Source organism: Mycteria americana, chromosome 4 (genome assembly GCF_035582795.1).
Source record: "Mycteria americana isolate JAX WOST 10 ecotype Jacksonville Zoo and Gardens chromosome 4, USCA_MyAme_1.0, whole genome shotgun sequence".
Classification (NCBI taxonomy): domain Eukaryota; kingdom Metazoa; phylum Chordata; class Aves; order Ciconiiformes; family Ciconiidae; genus Mycteria; species Mycteria americana.
The window spans coordinates 59,621,032-59,639,955 of record NC_134368.1 but is presented as its reverse complement, the minus strand read 5'-3'; the positions used below and the strand labels follow the sequence as shown (position 1 = coordinate 59,639,955).

Sequence of the window (18,924 nt, the reverse complement as noted above, 5' to 3'; positions counted from 1 at the left end):
ACTGGAACAGGCTGCCCAGGGAAGTGGTTGAGTCACCATCCCTGAAGGTATTTAAAAGACGTGTAGATGTGTTGCTTAGGGACATGGTTTAGTGGAGTTGGCAGTGTTAGGTTTACAGTTGGAGTCAATGATCTTAAAGGTCTTTTCCAACCTAAATGATTCTGTGATTCTATGTTACCGTTCCACAACTTGCAGAAGTCTGGAAAAAATACTGGGGGAAAAAAAGGAAACCAGAATGTCTGGTCTTTTTTTTTCTAGAGGTATTTTTCTGCTTAATTAAGTATAGGATCACTTGGATTGTTAAGGGTTCATATATGTATATACTAACTTTCAAAAGCTAAACAGGTTATGTATCTCTTCCTGACTATATTGACTATGCATCATCACTCAGAGAGTATACTGAAGCCTACAGAGGAGCCATGGATTCAGTATTTTCTTCAGCAAGACAGCCAGAAAATCAAGACCTCTACACTTCAGTCTGACTCTTTTTGTTGCATTTGGAAGTAGGCCAAACTTCTGGGTTTAATCATGGAAAGATGTGTTCCTATAAGCTCTGCTTTACCTTTATCACGGTGTTTCAATTTTGTTTTTAATTTCCAACCCCACAATCTAGTTCAGTTCACCTTAGAAGATGTGAACACCAAACACAGATGGATATTGTCACTAGTTACAGGAAGTTTTTTTGGGCACTGAAATATTCCTATTACTTTCCTAAACCCCTACAGCAGAGGCCACCTGCTGTTACCTATAAGGAACAGCAGATGTTTACAGAAAATACCAGCCTTTCTTTATCTGAAAATGGGATTCCTATAACGCATAGCAATACCTCTTCTTTGCAGTTTGACAGTACTTAGTAGAAATTTTTTCTTGGGTGACCAAGACGCCTCCAACCCACATCCAAAATGAACCAATCTCCAGTTGTGCATGCTGATGTCTTCCTACCTAGCACACTCCTAATTTCTGGGTGGTCTGTCTTCTGCTCTGCATTTGTTCTCCTGGTTCTCTCTGTGCCTCGTGCTTTGGCAGAGGATCATACCAGATCTAGTTCATAGCCTGTGACCAAAGAAACATCACTGATCATTTAACCTTTTTTGTTGCAGACAGAGTCATCATCTTAGTTTTACTCTCCCAAAACTATCTTCTACCTTGCAATTATGAGTCTGCTTTATTTGTTCCAAGTTATGTCACCTAGCATGCAATTACAAGCAAATGCATTTCACAGACCACAGGCATTCAACTATGCCATTAAAACCGCTGTTTAAGAGCACGCTCATTTAGAATCAGCTGCAAACTTGGAGGCTGAAGCTGAACTGCAGTGGAACAAGTACTGAGCTGGAGGGAGCTCAGTTATACTCAGTGAAGTGACTTTCTGGTTTGACTTCCCTCTCAGATGCGTTTAAAAAGTTGACTTATGTATCCAGTTATTTACTTACATAATATCAGTACTCACCCTTGGAGGTAAGCATATGTCTCACCAAAACCAGAGTGACCAAAAGATAAGCACTTTGAAAAGACTGGAAACTTTTGCAGTTATGAGCCTCATAAAACAGCTTAAGCTACCTTAAATCTGAATTACAAACATGTAAGATGAGCAAATGCAGAAGTCACATTGTATGTAAGAATGAGGGAGTGGAAGCGACACATCCTGAGGGCAGATGATTAACAGCTAGCTCAGAAATCTGATTAAGTATGTGAACAGTAATACTTACTACACAATTACAGGAATAAACAACATTTCTCACTGACAATTATTATACAGATGAAAATAGTGCTTCAAACACATATGGCTTGCAAAACAGACATTTATGGAGATGTAGATGGATCTTTCCTTCCCCCAGAATGCAATACATTACTTCAATGAAACGTGATAGTAACATTCAATCTTTTAAAATGAAGACAAAATAAGCTGGAGCCTCGCCTCTCACACAAAAAAGCAGCAGCTTCAGAAGTAAGTCTTCTTGGCTATTGATACAGTATGTCATTTGGATACAGTACAAGTTCATGGAAAATATGAGGTTTCTTGTCCCTGATATTAAAAAAAATAAAATTCATTATCCAAGAGTGAAAAATAAAGCTGAAATTATGTGGTCATGGTATGGTGTGGCATCTCAAGCCTGTAGAACAGGCCATGCACACAAGAAAAAGCTTCAGAAACTGCACAGAATTCAAATAATTTTGTAGAAAATAAGTTTTATTTGGCTCCTTTTGTACACTTTTTCAAAAAGAAATGCACAGTCATACAGTTTGCCTTTCCCAGTGCATGTTTGGATTTGCTCACATAGAACCATTAATATCAAGGCAAAAGGTGCCTTTGAAATCATTTCAGACACATTGTATTTTGACCGTAAAGCATCCAAAGTTACTCATTTCCTAATTATAACTTGGAAAGAAATGTTTCAGGTGTTTCTTCTCCGATTCACACATATAATTGTCCCATACAGGGAAGAGGAGACAGATCTGCAACAAAGAACTGTCAAGCCAATGGCTAATACTCATTTCAGGTAGAGCTAAAGATAGGTTCTCTATTTCGTACTGAGTTGGGATATAAAAGAAAAACCCAGCTAGGTAACTTGCTCTTTTTGAAAGCTCTAAAACAGAAATGATAAAACATTGCTTCAAAACTACAAATCAGCCATTGGTAGGGAGAGTTTGTTTGCAGAGAAAGCACTCTTTCCCCAGTTGTTTCTCATGGCTGGGTCTCTTTCCTGTTGATGGTGACTATGGAATTTGTTTCTTGCTGCTGCTTCTTAAACACTTCATGAAGAGGAGTAAATTCAGCTTGGGCTTTCATACATCACAAGAGGTTCTAACCCATCAAGTAGCCCCTACAGAAAAAATTTAAGTTAGGAAAAAAGTTAGCAAGCACAGGCAGCACTCCTCAAAAATCAAGAGACATATGGTCTTAAAACAAAAACTTCAGACTGCCAAAAACTCTGCCGATCAAGGCCATTTAAAACAATAAATCCTGTCCAAGGTACAAACTGGCCAGCTTAACTATATGTTCCTTCCTCAGTTGATTTTCTTCAATGAACACTGAAAATGGATTAGCCTGTCCTCAGTCCAGCTTCAGTAATTATTTGGAATTTTTGAAGCCCAGGTTACACCCTATGAAAGGTTCTTTGTTTGTACCCTTTACACAAACTACCGGTGTTTAGTTTTAGTTAGATATTCAGTATAACCCGACGTTTTCTGGCACTCAACACAACTCTGATCTTTTTTTCTCTTCCATTTCTCTGAAGCCCTGTTTCTTTAATGAGTTTAAGAAAGATAACTGTTAAGACACATGTGTACTCAATGAAACAAGAAAATATATAGCATCGATGAAGCAAGAAAATATAGAGCAGGTCCCTATCCAGCTACCTGCTGCCAGGGAACCCATCACTTCTGTGTTATGAAACAAAATTTTTAACTACACTGCAGAAGTTAAAAAAAAATATTTAAGAAAGGAGGGATGACTGTCATTGTTAAGTCAACACCTCATGGAGCTACTCCAGAAATTAACTACCAGTACATCCAAACATCAGGTTTCAGCTATTCTAAATGAAATAGATGGACTGAGAAACAAAGAGGAGGAAAAAACCTGAAAATCCTGCATTTGGATTTTGCATGGCCCAAAAGCTCCATATCTTTCCTACTTCTTGATCTGTGAATATAGATGTATTAAAACATCACATATATTGTATGCTTCAATGTTACATTCAGTTTTCCAGCAACAAAAAAACCCCTGAGATACCTTTACTTTAGGACTGCTTTGGATGTTTCTGAACACTCGTTACTGCTACTATCAGTTCTTCTAGTTATGATCTCTCATGCACACTGTCACTATAAAGTACTCATTTGCCTTTCTTCAAGTTCTTTGACACTTGCTTTTTCCACAAAGCCCTACCTTGTAATTACTTTTACCTGACCAGTACATACTCAGTCTACCTTAAAATTCATTGTAAGTCAGACTCACTAATCATATCTTCTGACATACGAGGAACTGTCACCTTTTTTTAACCACAGCACAATCTTACAGTAGCTGACTCCAAAAGCATCCCACCTCATTCAAGGCAGCTTGTTCCAAAAAAGCGTTGAAAAAAAGCAGCTTGTAGCCAAGCTGCAGATCTTTAGCATACCTCATTGTGTTTTCTGTTACTCTTAAATTTAACATAGGCACACATGAGCCACAAAAGAGAAGAAAAGCTGAAAGAGTATTAAATCACTTACGGTAATTTCATCCTCATGAAAACTCTGGCCATGAAGAAGCTCAAAAGCACGCTGACAAATCCAATAAAGAGCAAAAGAAACCTATTCAGCTTGGGGATATTTGGTGCATTGGATCGATCCAGAATTATGAATCCTAGGCCGCCCATTGTGAAGAGGAAGCTGGATGCAAGCCCTTCCATAATATACTGCCCATTTACTCTAAAGAAAAAAAAGGGGGAGAAGGCAAGAAGAGAGAGCCAGAAAAATATTAGTTTTAAAAAAACTAGTTACATTTCAAACACCATCTACTCAACCTGCTTTAGCTGTACAAATACACAGGATGATTAACTTTGATGGCTTACTTTCTAACAAAAAGTAGGTATGGAAACTGATATTATGCAATTACATTAAGGCTTTAACATGTAATTTATCTCCTGACAGCCTGCAAGGAGACCAGTCAAGCATACTGGTGGTTTTATACATAATAGTGTATACTAATGGCTACCACACAAGCTTATCAGTTTTCAGAAACACCTAGTCCAAAGTAGCACCTGGTTTCACAGAGGACTTGAGGCATGGAACCATGACCCCTGGGCCACTGAGCTTTCCAAGTCTTATTTCCATTCCGATGTTTAGGCAGCAGTGCCGGAATCCTCATTTCGGTACAAATCACACTCAAAGCACTACGTCAGCGCATGAAGCACATCTACTGGTTCCAGCACACAGCAAAAGCGGTTCTTGCCTGCCGTATGTTTGGTACCGGCTCGCTGAGCCTGCACATAGATTGTGAGGACCCAGCCTGAAAGTGCCTTGGCTCTCTGTCAGTCCACACTGCTCGATTTCCTTCTTGCAAATCTCAGATGGAGAGAGGGGAAGCCAAGATGCAGAAAGAATATTACACGTGGATCACGAGTCTCCTGCTTCCCACAGTCACCAAACCTTTTTCCTATCCATGTAATTAGCAATACTAGCAACCTCATAAAATTGGCATGGATGAAACTACTGTGGATGCTAATACAGAAATTAAGATTATCATTATTGTCTCATATCCTGAAAACAAACAATTTCATCTTCTTTCATGTTGCTTTCACTGAATTGTACTAAAGTGCTATCAACTCCCTGTAGTAGCCGGATTCATCTACATTGCAATGATCCAAGCCAGTCTGAGACATATACTACATCCAGTCCAAGTCAAAATCTGTGCATGAGGCATGTCACAGAGCTCACAGATTCAAAGAACTTTTTTGGTATTTAACAAAAAACATTATTTGTTTCTACACACATAAAAAACACAGTTACAAATGCAGATTTAACCCTTTTCAGACCGATTTGTTACTAAGCAGTCTCTAGTTTATTTTCAGTAATAGAAGCAAAAGACTCAAAGAAGACACTGTTGTTACACATTTATAACTGTTTTCCCCACCCTCAGACACAAGAATCCCAATTACATTAGAGTTTAAAAGGCCAGAACCAAAAGTTTCGCAAACGTTATGTATGTTGCTACGAAATATGACCAAATGTGTCCGCATCCACTATAAAACTCAACTTTAATAGCAAGGGTTTGGAAGAAAGAGAAGTACTGCCAGCTCAAAACTTTTTTCTTAACAGACTTTTCATTTTTAAAAGTTTTAAAAGGACTGAGTTTTTCTATTTCCATTGATTTCAATGCTGCCTTTTTTTTTTTTTTTTTAATATTTGCATACCAAGGACTAATATAGAACAGATCCTGCCTTGCACAGAGAGCTCAAAAAAAGGAGACGCACAGCTCTGTTAGACGGGTTTATTCGCTTGTGCTTAGGCATTTGCAGCACTCACTTGCGGGGGCAGAACCCTGCTCCTACCTGTATGCCAAGAAGGCCACCGGCCTCTGATGCCCGTGTTCGTCTGTCATCGACCCCACGCTGGGAGGTTCCACAATCACGTCATAGATAATCCCTGCGGAGAGAAAAGCAAGCACCACCTTTGACTCGTAGCAGCCAACGCCAGAACTGCTGTAACACTGCAGGGACGCTCGGAGCTGGCCGAGGGCCGTGCTTTACGACCGCTTTGGAGCCGGACAAGCGGCCAGCAGCACCAGTGGCTCTGCTACCCGGGGCAGGGACCAGCAGCAGCAGTGGCTCTGTTACGCGGGGCAGGGGCCAGCAGCAGCAGTGGCTCTGCCACCCGGGGCAGGGGCCAGCAGCAGCAGTGGCTCTGTTACGCGGGGCAGGGGCCAGCAGCAGCAGTGGCTCTGCCACCCGGGGCAGAGGCCAGCAGCAGCAGTGGCTCTGTTACGCGGGGCAAGGGCCAGCAGCAGCAGTGGCTCTGCCACCCGGGGCAGGGGCCAGCAGCAGCAGTGGCTCTGCCACCCGGGGCAGGGGCCAGCAGCAGCAGTGGCTCTGTTACGCGGGGCAAGGGCCAGCAGCAGCAGTGGCTCTGCCACCCGGGGCAGGGGCCAGCAGCCCACCCCGCAGAGGAGGAGCTACTCCGTAAGCGGGGTCTCCCGCTCACAGCGCCCGCCCCACCGGCCCCAGCCTCACCTCCGGTGATGAGGAAGTAAGACACCACCACCAGCGCGTAAACGGTCATGGCCGAGGGCATGTGCACCCAGCTCGGCCGCTTCAGCTTGATGTTGGGGCACTCCAGCACGGCGAAGGGCAGGCGGTACAGCGTCTCCATGGCGGCGGTGCGGTGCGGCGCGACCCGGCCCAAGGGACAGCCGCAGCACCGCTGCTCCCTGCCCGCCTCGCCCCGCCGCCGCCACCGCCCTCCGCGACCGGACACGAAGGCGGAAACGGAAATTGGCTGCCGCGTCCTGACAGGGGTAAATTAGCAAATGAAAAACAAGTTAACCTAAACGAAACACCCAAGAGTGACGCCCGGGCGAAAATGACCGATATAAAGTATAAAGTAAAACATTTTTCTGCGCAAAACCACCTGGAAACGCAGGCCGCCCGCGGCCGGGGGACCTATCCATCTTACTCACCTGCCAGGATCCAACAGCCCTGACGTGTCGGTGCTGGGTAACGGCGAGGCGCTTGGGGCGGGGCCGGGGCAAGGGCTCCGCCCCCGGGCTGGGAGGGCGGGGCAGCCACGTGGCCGTCCCTTCGCGGGTCCCGCCGGCCCTGGCGACCGCGGACACGCGTGTGCGCGCATGGATAGATGAGCGCTCGGCACCAGCCTCGCTTGCGGAACGCTGCCTGTGGCGAGGTGCAACACCGGCCCCGCAGCCGCCGCCAAGGGCCGGGAGCGCTCTTTGGGCGCAGCGCCTCCGAGCGCTGCGGCAGCTTCCTGGCGGGGGGAAGGAAAACCCACACCCCGGGTGTGAGCTTGCAGGGCCGGGCTGGGGAGGCACGGGCCCGAGGAAAAGAAAAAGATCCAGGGAAGGCCTCACGCGAGAGCCTGTGTTGGCAGGGGAGCAGGGCCGGGATGCCCCTTGCCTGCACGGCGGGATGGGGTGTCGATCCTGGCCCGCAGCCGGAGGAGACCAGAGGGCCAACCCCGCACTGTCCTCAGCTCAGCTGAGGCTCGGGGTGGAGAGAAGCACCCAGGCAACACGTAAGGGAGAGAAATTCCCCATTTTGAGTGAAAGCTTGTCTAGCTCCTCTTGCTTGATGAATAGGGACAGGGGAGAGCCCTTCTCAGAGCAGTTGCTGTTTTCTCTACACCTTTATTTGAGGTGAGGTCCAGTCTCCTGACAGCACGGGAAGTGTTTCCTTCAGAAAAGGCACCTGACAGCCAGGGACTGAATCGGAGCGCTAGCTGAAGAGAAGTAACAGGTCCATCAAAAAAAAAAAAAACCCAAAACCCATATATAGGAAGACTGATGCCTTTCAGCACACACAATTTAACACTGGAGAGGGCAGTAAAAACCATCTCAATTCCAACCCCTCATTCCAGGTTACGTGAGCCTGTTTACAAGCGCACACTCCAAGTGAACACACCCTGCCTCGCCCAGCCATCCAGCCTACTACCCACTGCACAGAGGGCACTGGCAGCCCTGAGGGGTATCATGCCCTAAACAACTGCCCCCATGCCTACACTGCAGCCATCTGCTCCGAGAATTACTTTTCAAAACCGTTAAAAAAAAAAAATTAAGGGCCTTATTACCATTTCACTGACACTTGCCTGGTAACGGCTTTTATTTCTGCCTGATACTACTTCTCCGAAATCATACCTCAGTTGCCTTTCAGTGCAATCATGTCATTATAATTAGCAGTTTTCAGTCTTAACTCTCCTGTTTGGAAAAATCTCCCTCTCAGTGCAATTTACCTGTCAACAGATGTTTATGACATTTCTCTTAATTATTCCAAAAGTATTCTCCCTCCATCTTGCCTCCTTTCCAAAGGCCCCAAGGAAAACTCTAATCTCACAGCTTTTAATGCAAAACAAGAGCACTTTTGGGGCAGGTTAGACATGCCTGCCCTACTTGCCACTTCTGCTTTAAAACCATTTTTCCAGCATGCCAAGGTACTGAAGTACTAGCACAGTAAGGCAACACCTAATAAAATTTTAACCTTGTAAACTAACTATAGTAACAGCACCTAAAAATGTCAGGGTACTAATGTTAGTCTTAAAACCTCCTTTAATTAGCTACAGCAGAACACATTTTAGCATAACCAAGCTGAGGAGAAAGAAACACTTCATACTTTAAGCTACATGAGTTAACTGCAACATTTATCCATTTTGAGAATATTGGCAGAATTATTTCAATGACTTGGGACAGTGTGAAGAAATTCTTGGGGAGGTACAGCTCCTTTCACCATGCATGGTGTTAAGTCAGTTATCCTGGACTACAGCCATCTCCTGTCATCAAACCCAGGTGGCACCAACACCACCCCTGTGAGTTTCCAGGCAGCTGACCCAAGGTACCAGCCAGCTGCCACTGAAAGGACAGGTCTTTTCATCAGCTCAGTTTTCTCTGATCTGTTTCTTGGCTGACCGCACAGCCTGACAAGCTTCAGAGCTAGGCATGGTGTAAACAGACAGCATACAGTCGGGAGGAGAAATTTGCACACATCCCTGAGCCACAGCCTGAGCAGACTCCACAGGTGATCTTAGAAACCTCTTCAAATGGCATCCTCGGTGCTCCCAGTAAGTCTGCATGCTCAGTAACTATTTCTCCTCCTTCCTTATTCCAGTGGTTGAGCTCACTACTTTTTGAAAAAATAGTTATTTAAAAATCCCAAAGATTTGTTATTGGTAAAAACAGATACCTACTTCTTGTCAGCAGAGCTGGGGGTGAGGAATACCACTGCACCCACAGGTAGTGCAAGAATTATCCCGAGTGTGTTCAAGCACTCCTGGGTAGTGTCAAGAGGCACGTTCACAGTTCTCCCTACGCAACAGAATGAAGCAAAGCAGCAAAACAAGCCCATTTCCACCTTTTACGATTGCTTTTTACATTACCATTACATCCTCAGTGATAAAGATCCAACAGACCTCTGCTTCAAGTTTCAATACTAGAGGCCTAAACTGCTACTCTAAAACCTAATTCTGGAAGCCATTAAAGGTCTACCCCACCTGGACCCTGGAGCTCCGCTTGTATCATACCTGTAACTGCTGGTCCAGGAAGCACCTAACAACGAACAGAATACAACAGCTTTCTTCCAGGAGATCCAGATGTAGCAGTATGTAACTGTCTGGTGGATACAGCACTGGCTTCAACAAGATCAACAATTCCCCCCCCCCCCCCGATTTGAGTAACAATAACTACAGCACATACTATTAAAAAAAAAAATCTACCTTAGGCCCATACTAGCTCGCCTCTTCTTCATCTGACAATCTCTCTTCCCATCTTTAGTCAGTCTCCCTTTGTTTGCTTTTCTTTTTCAGATTTCTAACTTTATCTTCTAAGCCAAGTCCTCTGATGACATCATACACAGCTGTTGCCATGAAAAAAACCTGCATTGCTCAAAGTTACTCCAACCCCTCTATAGGACTGAGAGACAGTCCTGTTTAACCAGACCTCCTTCCACCTGCCTCATTTCCCTGTCTGCAGGCAGCACAGAACACAGCATCCCAACTTACAGGTTTTGTTGCACCAAAACCCAATTCTGCATTTAACAAGCTGTGAGAAGCAGCTCCTACCAGCTTTGACTAGCACGTGGAATGATAAGACACAAGAAAAGTGGAGCTTTCATTTATTGGGCTGAAACTACGAATAGGTTCACTTTGACTTCTGGCTTTGTGCTTGTGCCTTCAACACTTTCACAACGATCTTCTGCTCCTCAATAAGAAAAGCTCGTTTGATTCTAGAAAGAAAAAACAACAACTTTAGAACATGTATCCACTTAAGTGAAAATACAAAAATAAGACAAAATTACAATTAGTTTTGCTGTCTCCAACATTCATTGCATATGCAGTGTTAGTTCCACAATTACATAAAAAGACAAGCCATCCATGTTCTCACCAGCATCAAAAGACAGAACAGTGGCACTGTATGAATGTCAAACTGTGGGGAAGAAGGCCTAGTGTGCCTGCAAATTTAGGGTGAGCAGCTTGTAGGCAATCAAGGCAATACCTGAACATTGGAAAAATGATGGCTGAACATTGGAAAAATTGCCACCTTCACTAACTTCAAAGGCAAAAAACAAAACTTGTCACTGGCAAACTAATTTAGCTGTTCTTAAAGTCAGAATTGGTGTGACCAGTTGTGGTCAGCTCTCTTCCTCAGAACTATGGAAAATTTACGTGAGTCCAGTTACCAAAACAAGAACAGTTCCCCTCTCAGGATTGAAGCTTCTTTGCACGTAAACAGAGAAAACCCTGGCAGGTCAAGTCATGCCTAAATATGGTTATTTCTGGAAGACATATAGGGCCACCATGCAGATGGACCTAAGTGATAGTACTCACATCAACAGCCTATTTGACGATTTCGAGTTAAGAGCACAAATACACTACACACCATTCTACCTTGAACATTAAACTGCCATTCCATATGCCTTTGGAATATATGGCTGCTGTCGCAGTACACAAAACCTACCAAACATGCCTGAACAGACGCAGGAGAAAACCTGCCAATTACAGGGAAGGAGGTGACTGTTTTTGTTTAGGCAGAATACGAATAAGGCATACTCATGTATTAAAAACGACCTACCAAGCTCCTAAAATGTTTGGGAAAACACTCAGAAAAAAATTGGCTTTTAACACATAAAAGTTATGCTACAGATGTGCAGCTGTAACAACCCATCTTCAGTGGCACCTGATGTGATTTAACTTAGAACTCACACAAGCAAAAAAAAAAAAGGATGCTGGCAAGATTTGCACTACAGACTAAAAAGCTGGCATTAGACTGCTGACTCCGGAGATCTGCTTTGATTACCATTCACAGAGATGACATAACTCTTTGCAATACACATTTTTTCCTCCAACTTGCCAAGGAAGTATAGGACATACAGTTGTTACCCAATAAAACTGAATTCAGTGAGGCCCAGCAAAGGCCATCTTAAAGCTTAACCACATAAAAATGCTTAATATGCAACCAATTAATACCTTTGAATCCCAAAACACCAGAGAAGCCAAAAGCTCAACTGATCTTACACTAGTATCTTTGCATAAGACAAATGAATAGGACAACAGAAGAGAAAAATCTTTACTATGGGGGCTGAATATAAAATAAAAATCCAGAATGAGCAGACTGTTTAGCACCAAAGCAACAGTGCAGTAACAAATCATGAAGAACATAAACTCTCTACAGTAAGAAATCATGAAGAACATAAAGCGTCTACAAAGGAGCTCCACCTGCAGTAACTACCTCAAATCCACGGGGCAAAAATCACACACATCACTGCTCATGTGCCCCATGCTTACCCCCTCCATTTTACTACAGCAATGTCAGACAAGAGTCTTCAAAATTTTGTCCCACATTATGAAAACAGTGAGATGCAAAAATCTCATACAAAGTAACCTCAAGAATAACGTTAGCTTTCTGTAAGCTTACCTGTCGCGGACACACTTAGCACACATGGACCCACCATAGGCTCTGCTAACATGCTTCTTAGTTTTTGACAGCCTCATAAGAACTTTAGGACGCACAGCACGAACCTACAGAAAGCAAAAATGAGAAGTGTATCATAAGACAGTAATTTTGGGTAACAGTCATATAAAGAAAATTCACTTTGATAGTTTAAAAAAGCAGCACCACCTGAAGTTGACTATTCAAGATGCAGAAAAGTGACTGAAGTCACAGCTTGTTGTACATGCCACCTTCAGCACTCCTAGGCTGATCTTTTCATTCTACCACAGGGGTTCACCAATACATTGATCGCTAAAAAACCATTTATGAAATAGATTGTTTTCCCAAGTGTAGGAAATTCTCCAAGATAAACATTACTCAAGCATTCCCATCACTGCTAAGAGCAATGGTGTTACACCAAGAACACATTTTGGAGAAAAATATTATGTTAAAAACATTAATTCCTTTTTTCTAAAACTGAAAGTCAAACTTGGCTTATGTGGTTTTTTTAACGCCTACCTAACAGGTCCAATTTAGACTTTTAAACCTGCTACAGAATCATCTCTGTTTAACTCCAAAGACTTCAGCCAGTTACAATTTATAGAACAAGAAGGTTCAGATATAACAGCAATGAGAACCACAAGCATTAAAAAAGCACTTGCTCTTTAAGCTTTCAAAGCTTGTTTTACCAGTTAAAGTTTGTAACGTTCAGATAGGAATATTTTAAAGAAGAAAGTCGTTCCAACAAGAATTCATCAAGAAACAGGCATATTACTTGAAAAGGCTCTTTGTACTGTAAAAACAAACATTATGCCAGCAAGGCTAATACTTACACCACGAAGTCTTCCTGGGCATATACCACAGGCCGACTTTGGTGCCTTCCCTACTTTCTTGGTGTAAAGGTAAACAATCCTGTTCCCAGGTGTTCGGGACCTAAATATGGCAGAAAAATACTCTGTTAATGTAACAATCAAAACTTCAACGTAGCTTCTTAAAAATTAAATTTTCTTCGAAACTACGTTTTACTTACAGTCTGGTCTTGTTGGAAGCTGTGTTGTAGGACAACCTACGGCGGTAGGTCAGGCGCTGAACCATTTTTTACACCTAATTAAGTCAAAAACAAAGCAGCACTAGTTTAAGGGCCCAACGTCCACATGGAAGTTCACATATCACAACATCACTGGCACTGAAGCATCAAACTAGATCTGAATCAACAGCTACTGATTCTATGTTAGGACTAACAAAATTAAAACATTTCCTCGTCAATGACAGCCAACACAACTACATTAAAAAAAAGAACCCAAAACATGTGACAGCAGACAGAATGCAATTTGTAATGAACATTCATCCAAACTAACTTGAACGCAGTTCAACATCCTGGTCTTGCCTGTATGATGTCGTGCTCCTCTAAAAAATTGTTTAAAGCTTTACCAGCTGCGTTTTCTAGTCAACATAAGCTTCGTTGGCAAGGCTGAAAAATGAGCTGAAGCAAACATGGCACTGTCTCTTCCTATCTCATCTGACAGCAAACTGTGTTAATCACACACTAGGCCCAGACCACAGCCTTCTCCGGGCCCAGCACAACGCGACGAGAGCAGCGAAACGCGCAGTACCCCGCTTCTGCAGCGGCGCAAGGGAGTAACGCCCCAACGAGGCGCCGGCCGCCTTCAGAGCCCCTCAGGGCAACCCCCCGCCGCGGGGCTGGCACTCCTCGGACACTGGGCCGGGGGGAGGCGGGACCCAGCACCGCAGCCCCGGGCACCGGCTCGCTGAGGCCTGGGAGACGCGGGCCCCCCTCGGGAGCCCCGCCGCCGAGGCCTAAGGAGGCCCAGCCTCTCCGCCGCGCAGCTCTGCCCCCGCCGCCGGCCCGAGCGCGGGCACCAGCGCCGTCGGCCCCTAACCACGGCCCCCCAGGCCCGCTGGCCGCCCCCGGCTCCCGCCGGGGCACGGATGGGGACGGATGGGCGCCGCCAGCGCTCAGCCACCCGCCGCCATACCTGCCGCCGCCGGACCCGGAAGAGGAAGCGGAAACGCGCGGGTCAACATTGAAATAGTGGTGCTCTGGAACCCGGAAGGAATAGCGGCGCCTGCGCGCTGTGGCCCGCCTCCCGGCCGCGGCGGGGCAGCGCGCCGCCATGTTGTACGGCAGCGGAGGCGGAAGTGTGTCGCCATGTTGTACGGCGGGGCGGGGCGGGGCGCCGCTCCGCGGCAGGAGCGGGGGCATCGCCGGCAGGGCCGGCAGCGCTGCCGCGGGCAGCGGGGATGGCGGAGGTGCTGGAGCTGGGGGGACGTGGTAAATAAAGCACGACAAAATCCTCTCTGCTGCAGATGCTTCACTTTTCCCAGGGATCCTACGCACAAGCTCTCTCCCCATACACTTTTTAATTTTTTGTATGTTTGACTGAAAAGCCGTTTTTCTAGAACACCAGCTTCTTTCCTGAGAAAGAACGTTTTGTTCTTTTTTACGGTAGTTACGTAGTTGTAGGCCCATAAGCCATTTCTCAGTGTGCTGTTCCAAGCTCTACATTACAAATCACTCCTACACGCTTTTCCACACCAACCCGGCAGCTAACACACCGGGAAGCCGTGTGCTCTTACGCAAAACTTACACGGGCAAAAGGCCGGTCCCCCTCGAAGACTGCACGCCCGCTCTGCCAGCCGCCGTGGGGAGGGAGAGGTGTGCGCCTTCCCTCTTTTTGCAGTGCTCAAGCTGTTCAAGAACACCGGGCCTCGAGCACCACCACAGCGCTGTCCTCGCTGCGCTCCCTTCCCCGCGAGGCGCCCGACGCCTGCCGTCCCGGCGCCGCACCGGTGTGACAGGCCGATCCCGAAACTGGGCTCTGCGGAGAGCAACGCAATACCGACCTTCGCCTAACACCTCCTCGCCGCGCCGGCAGCCGCACTGGGAGTCTTGGGCAGAAAATCCTGTTGCCTGTTTGCCAAGGGATGTACTCTCTCTCACGTGCTCAGGGCAGGCGCTCAGGCAGGAATATGAGGACATAAAACTTTCTCTGGTGGTCAGGTCAAAAGTCCACCTAACCCAAAATCCCATTTCCAAGCTGTAGGTACCTAGGAAAAGCATAGGGGAAACAGGACACGGCTAGTTGATCTTTCCCTTAATACCCCCTTCCCACGTTCAGCAGTGGGCATCTTACAAGCTGGGTTTGTTGAGCTGGGTCGTGTTTTCTGACTTTCATATTTAATAGCCTCTGGTAGATCCCTGAGAAAAGAAAGGAAACAGCAAGGGCTAAGGGAGCATAAGATGGCTTGTCAACAGCCAGCAACGGCATTCTAGTGGTGTCAGATCTGCCAAATCTGCGGTTATTAAAAAATAAACACACAAAAGCTACCCCTGTCAGCCCCTTGCGATTGCATTAAGCACTGCTCTTGCAGGAAGGAAAGGAGGAACGGCCTGTAGAAGGAGCCCTACCAGGTTACACTTCTTCTCCCAGAGGTTTGTTTCAGCTCCCATCCCATGCGTGCAGGTCCCTGACAAGCGGAGAAGCACGTTGACAAGCAGAGCTGGCCTCTCCGCTCTGAAATCAGCAGCTGGCTGGCGACAGGAAGGCCCCGCTATCCACTTGTGGTCTCCCTAATGGATCCTGCTCCCATCCCACCATGTGGCACTGACGCATCAAAGACCAAGAGATTTTAAAGCACGCGCTCCCATCACTTCTGCTCCCCAGCCTCTGCTGCCGGTGGTGGTCCTGCTCTGCCGCACAAAGTTCATCCCCTCCTTCTCGCAGCACGTGAACATGTTGTGGCCGCTGCCGCGATTGATGCTGACTTGTACAGGCAAAGTCTTCGTCCAGCGTCAATGGGAAATCGCCATTTGCAAGGAGCACAGGATCGGGCCCAAGTGGCTGTAAGCCCTGGAATGCTCTTGTGCTCCGCTGGCCTGAGCAATGTTCTACAGCAATAACCAGGGACTGCGCATTAAATATGTAGGAAGCTGCTGCCATCGTTAGCAGCTTCAGCTTTGCTTTTGGAGAGTGGCGGGTGCTCGGAAAGCTTTGATGTGTGCTCCTGGCCTTATTTATGGGTTTGTAACTCGCAGTTCATTGTACTGCATCCTCCCTGTTTTCGATCTATAATTATTATTTTGGTTAATTATTGACTCTTTTTAAGTGCAAATTATGGACACCAGAATTTTTCTAATTCATGAAAGAGGGGGAAATATGTATGAACTAGATTTTAGGGTATATTTAAAATAGGCGCATATTTCAGACGAAAAGCAAATTTCAGAGCAATTAGAGTATTTAATATGAACTTTCTAGGCCCAGAACCCTGAGGGGAATAAAAAAGCCAATTAAATTGGATTAAATAATCATGCCTAAATATAAAAGTGTAACAGAATCCAATTGTTAAAGAACAACACTATTAAATTATGATGGAATAGTTTAGTTTAGATGTTATCAGTGCAACAGGTTACTATTTTATTATTGAACAACAGTATAGATATTTTTTTGAACTTACCCGATTTGGGCTCTAAACTCAACTGGCGTAAATTTTAGGGGCTGTCAATTAAATTCCAGTGGATCACTTCTGCTGATGCGCTGGCCTAGTTTTTCAAACATTTTCAGTTTATTTTGTAAGAGGAACAGGGCTGTCAGGCAAACGGCTCACCAGAGCATCTAGAAATGTTAGCTTTATGACAACTGGTTTAATGCTATCTAATGTGAGGGTAAGATTTGAAGCAGGAGCTCACTAAGCCCATTTTGTACAGATTAGTGCTAGTCAAGTGATTCTCTCATGTTCTCTGCTACTCCTACCTCTTCACAGGACCAAACCGTCTCTTTTGGGAGCAGTTATTTTCCATGTCTGACATGTCTTATTAACTCTTTCTGCACTTTCTTCTTTCCTTGAATGCAACAAAGGGGATGGATCAGCAAATGCACAACCCATCGACTTGGAAAAGTAACAGTGGCATCCTATAAAACCCATTTTTTCTCTGCCTAGGATGTTTGTGGAAGCATAGAGCCTGAAGATGTAGGCTTTTTTCCTTAAGAAAACTGGAGGTTGGCTTCCAGGCTGTATTTGCTTATTGGCAGTGTAAAACTGGAAACCTCTTTTCCAACAGAGATTATTAGGAAGATAATAATTTCTGATGGCAGATTAGTAATGTGGTGCATTTTGCACCGGCCAGCAAGTTGTCATTGTATTCTGTTTACTGCACCAGAAGAACGCTTTGTTCACAGTTTAAGACCAGTTCTTGATATGTTGACCGTTCCTGCTTTCTTTTCCACACGGTCCTCTCCTTTCCTCTCTTTTTTCTGAAAGTCCTTATCTATGTGCACAACCGTTCGCTTGGTCGCATGGGAAGTTCACCAGAGTGAGAGTGAGAGTGCTCAGATGAGTAAGGCTCGATAAACACAGCTGGACCCCCAGAAAGCATCCCCCTTTACTTTCCTACCCTCCTGTCCCACTTCCAGGCATCTCCCAGGCCCCACGAGGACTTGGCTGTTCCATCAACCTCTCTTCACGGATCCTTCTAGGGCTGTCCTGCACCATAATCTTCAATTAAAAAATGAGAGATTGTTTTCACTTGTATTCACTTGCTGTTGTACTGACCTAGACTGGCAAATTCTGAGAGGTATGGGAAGGAAAGCAAGCCTGTGTGCAAGCACATACTGGCTACTGCAGAGAGGAAAAAAAAGTGATAGCTGAGGGATATACTGCTGATGTTAAGCTGCAGCCACAATACCATTTCTAAGAACAGCAGATGGATATGTGTTTCAGATTTCTCATTGAAATCAGAATCCAACCTCAGGTCCTGCTTGGATACAGCCAGCAGGATTAGGTCTGTAAATGAGGGAAGGAAGCGAGAAACCTTGGAAAAGTACTAGCAACTGCCAGAAAGGACAGAAAGAAGAGGTCCTGCAGTCCATTGTCTCTCCAGAGCTATTTTTTTTCTTAAAATCCCATTCCCTTTCCTCATTAACTATGTGGCATGTGTCAGAATCTGATTATATTCATTTATATCAACATAACCTTCCACAACATGGACCTGTGCAAATTACGTTATGAGAAACTGTAGTTCATTTCCATTTCAGTGGAGCTTGTTAAACAAGCAAAATTATTTTGTAGCAAAGGGAAAAACAATTTAGTTGAATGCACTCCTAGCATAGGAAGTACATAATATCGTATTTGGGTTGAAACTTTTTCTGTCAGAAATGTCATAACCCCGTAAGAAAGAGAATTAAAATCCCGTTATTTTAATTTACATCTAGCCATGAGATAAGTAAAGTTATCATTGAAATTCTAATTAAATAGGATGATTGACTAAGGTAGGACATCAAAGAAGAGAAGTGAATATGATAAGTCAAAGTCTTATTAATTAGTCCGCGTGGAAGAAATTCCAGGGACGTCAAGCTGAGGCTGCTGCAAGGAGAAAAAAAGCAGACAAGAAAATGTGTGTTTCTTTGAAGTTAGGAACTGAGATAGTGATGGAGGTAATTGTGTCTGACTGGATCCAGTAATGAAGAGCCATAAATCAGACCTAGGAATCGCAGGAAAGATTCTAGTAACGAATGTGGCTGCCCCCCTGCTGCGAAGAAACAGAATGCAGAGCTGACTAATTGACCCAGTCTATCTCCCAGTAGCTCTCTGTTATTATTTATTAATTTTTAATTTCTGAATTATTTACGTTCTGGGAAATTATTTTTGACAGCCTGTTAGGCGTGCCAAAGTTAATGGAGGATGAAAGGACTGGTACTAGAATTAGCAGGGATGTAGTCACAGGCTACTGAATTTAATGATTTTGGAAGGGAAAATTGATTTCACACAGCGTGTCACTTTAT

The 18,924-nt window shown here is 44.9% G+C and overlaps 2 protein-coding genes and 1 long non-coding RNA gene across 3 annotated transcripts in view; all 3 read right to left on the bottom strand.

The window, feature by feature from the left end:
- Positions 1–1,593: 1,593 nt before the first annotated feature.
- On the bottom strand, positions 1,594–6,933 carry OSTC (oligosaccharyltransferase complex non-catalytic subunit). Its single transcript, XM_075500711.1, has 4 exons — positions 6,708–6,933; positions 6,030–6,123; positions 4,210–4,407; positions 1,594–2,825 (listed from the first exon to the last, which is right to left on the bottom strand). Exons 1-4 carry the CDS (start codon positions 6,844–6,846, stop codon positions 2,807–2,809), a joined length of 450 nt encoding a protein of 149 aa, XP_075356826.1. The 5' UTR covers positions 6,847–6,933; the 3' UTR covers positions 1,594–2,806.
- Positions 6,934–10,293: 3,360 nt separating this feature from the next.
- Positions 10,294–14,142, bottom strand: RPL34 (ribosomal protein L34). The gene is made up of 5 exons (XM_075500709.1): positions 14,122–14,142; positions 13,155–13,228; positions 12,958–13,057; positions 12,110–12,213; positions 10,294–10,421 (listed from the first exon to the last, which is right to left on the bottom strand). Exons 2-5 carry the CDS (start codon positions 13,217–13,219, stop codon positions 10,337–10,339), a joined length of 354 nt encoding a protein of 117 aa, XP_075356824.1. The 5' UTR covers positions 13,220–13,228; positions 14,122–14,142; the 3' UTR covers positions 10,294–10,336.
- Positions 14,143–16,923: 2,781 nt separating this feature from the next.
- Positions 16,924–18,924, bottom strand: part of LOC142409337 (uncharacterized) — a 115,491-nt gene continuing 113,490 nt past the window's right edge. Inside the window, exons 4-5 of the long non-coding RNA XR_012775577.1 lie at positions 17,538–17,638; positions 16,924–16,985 (exon numbers count right to left, since the gene is read on the bottom strand). This is a non-coding gene — a long non-coding RNA (uncharacterized LOC142409337). The remainder of the gene's footprint in view (positions 16,986–17,537; positions 17,639–18,924) is intronic.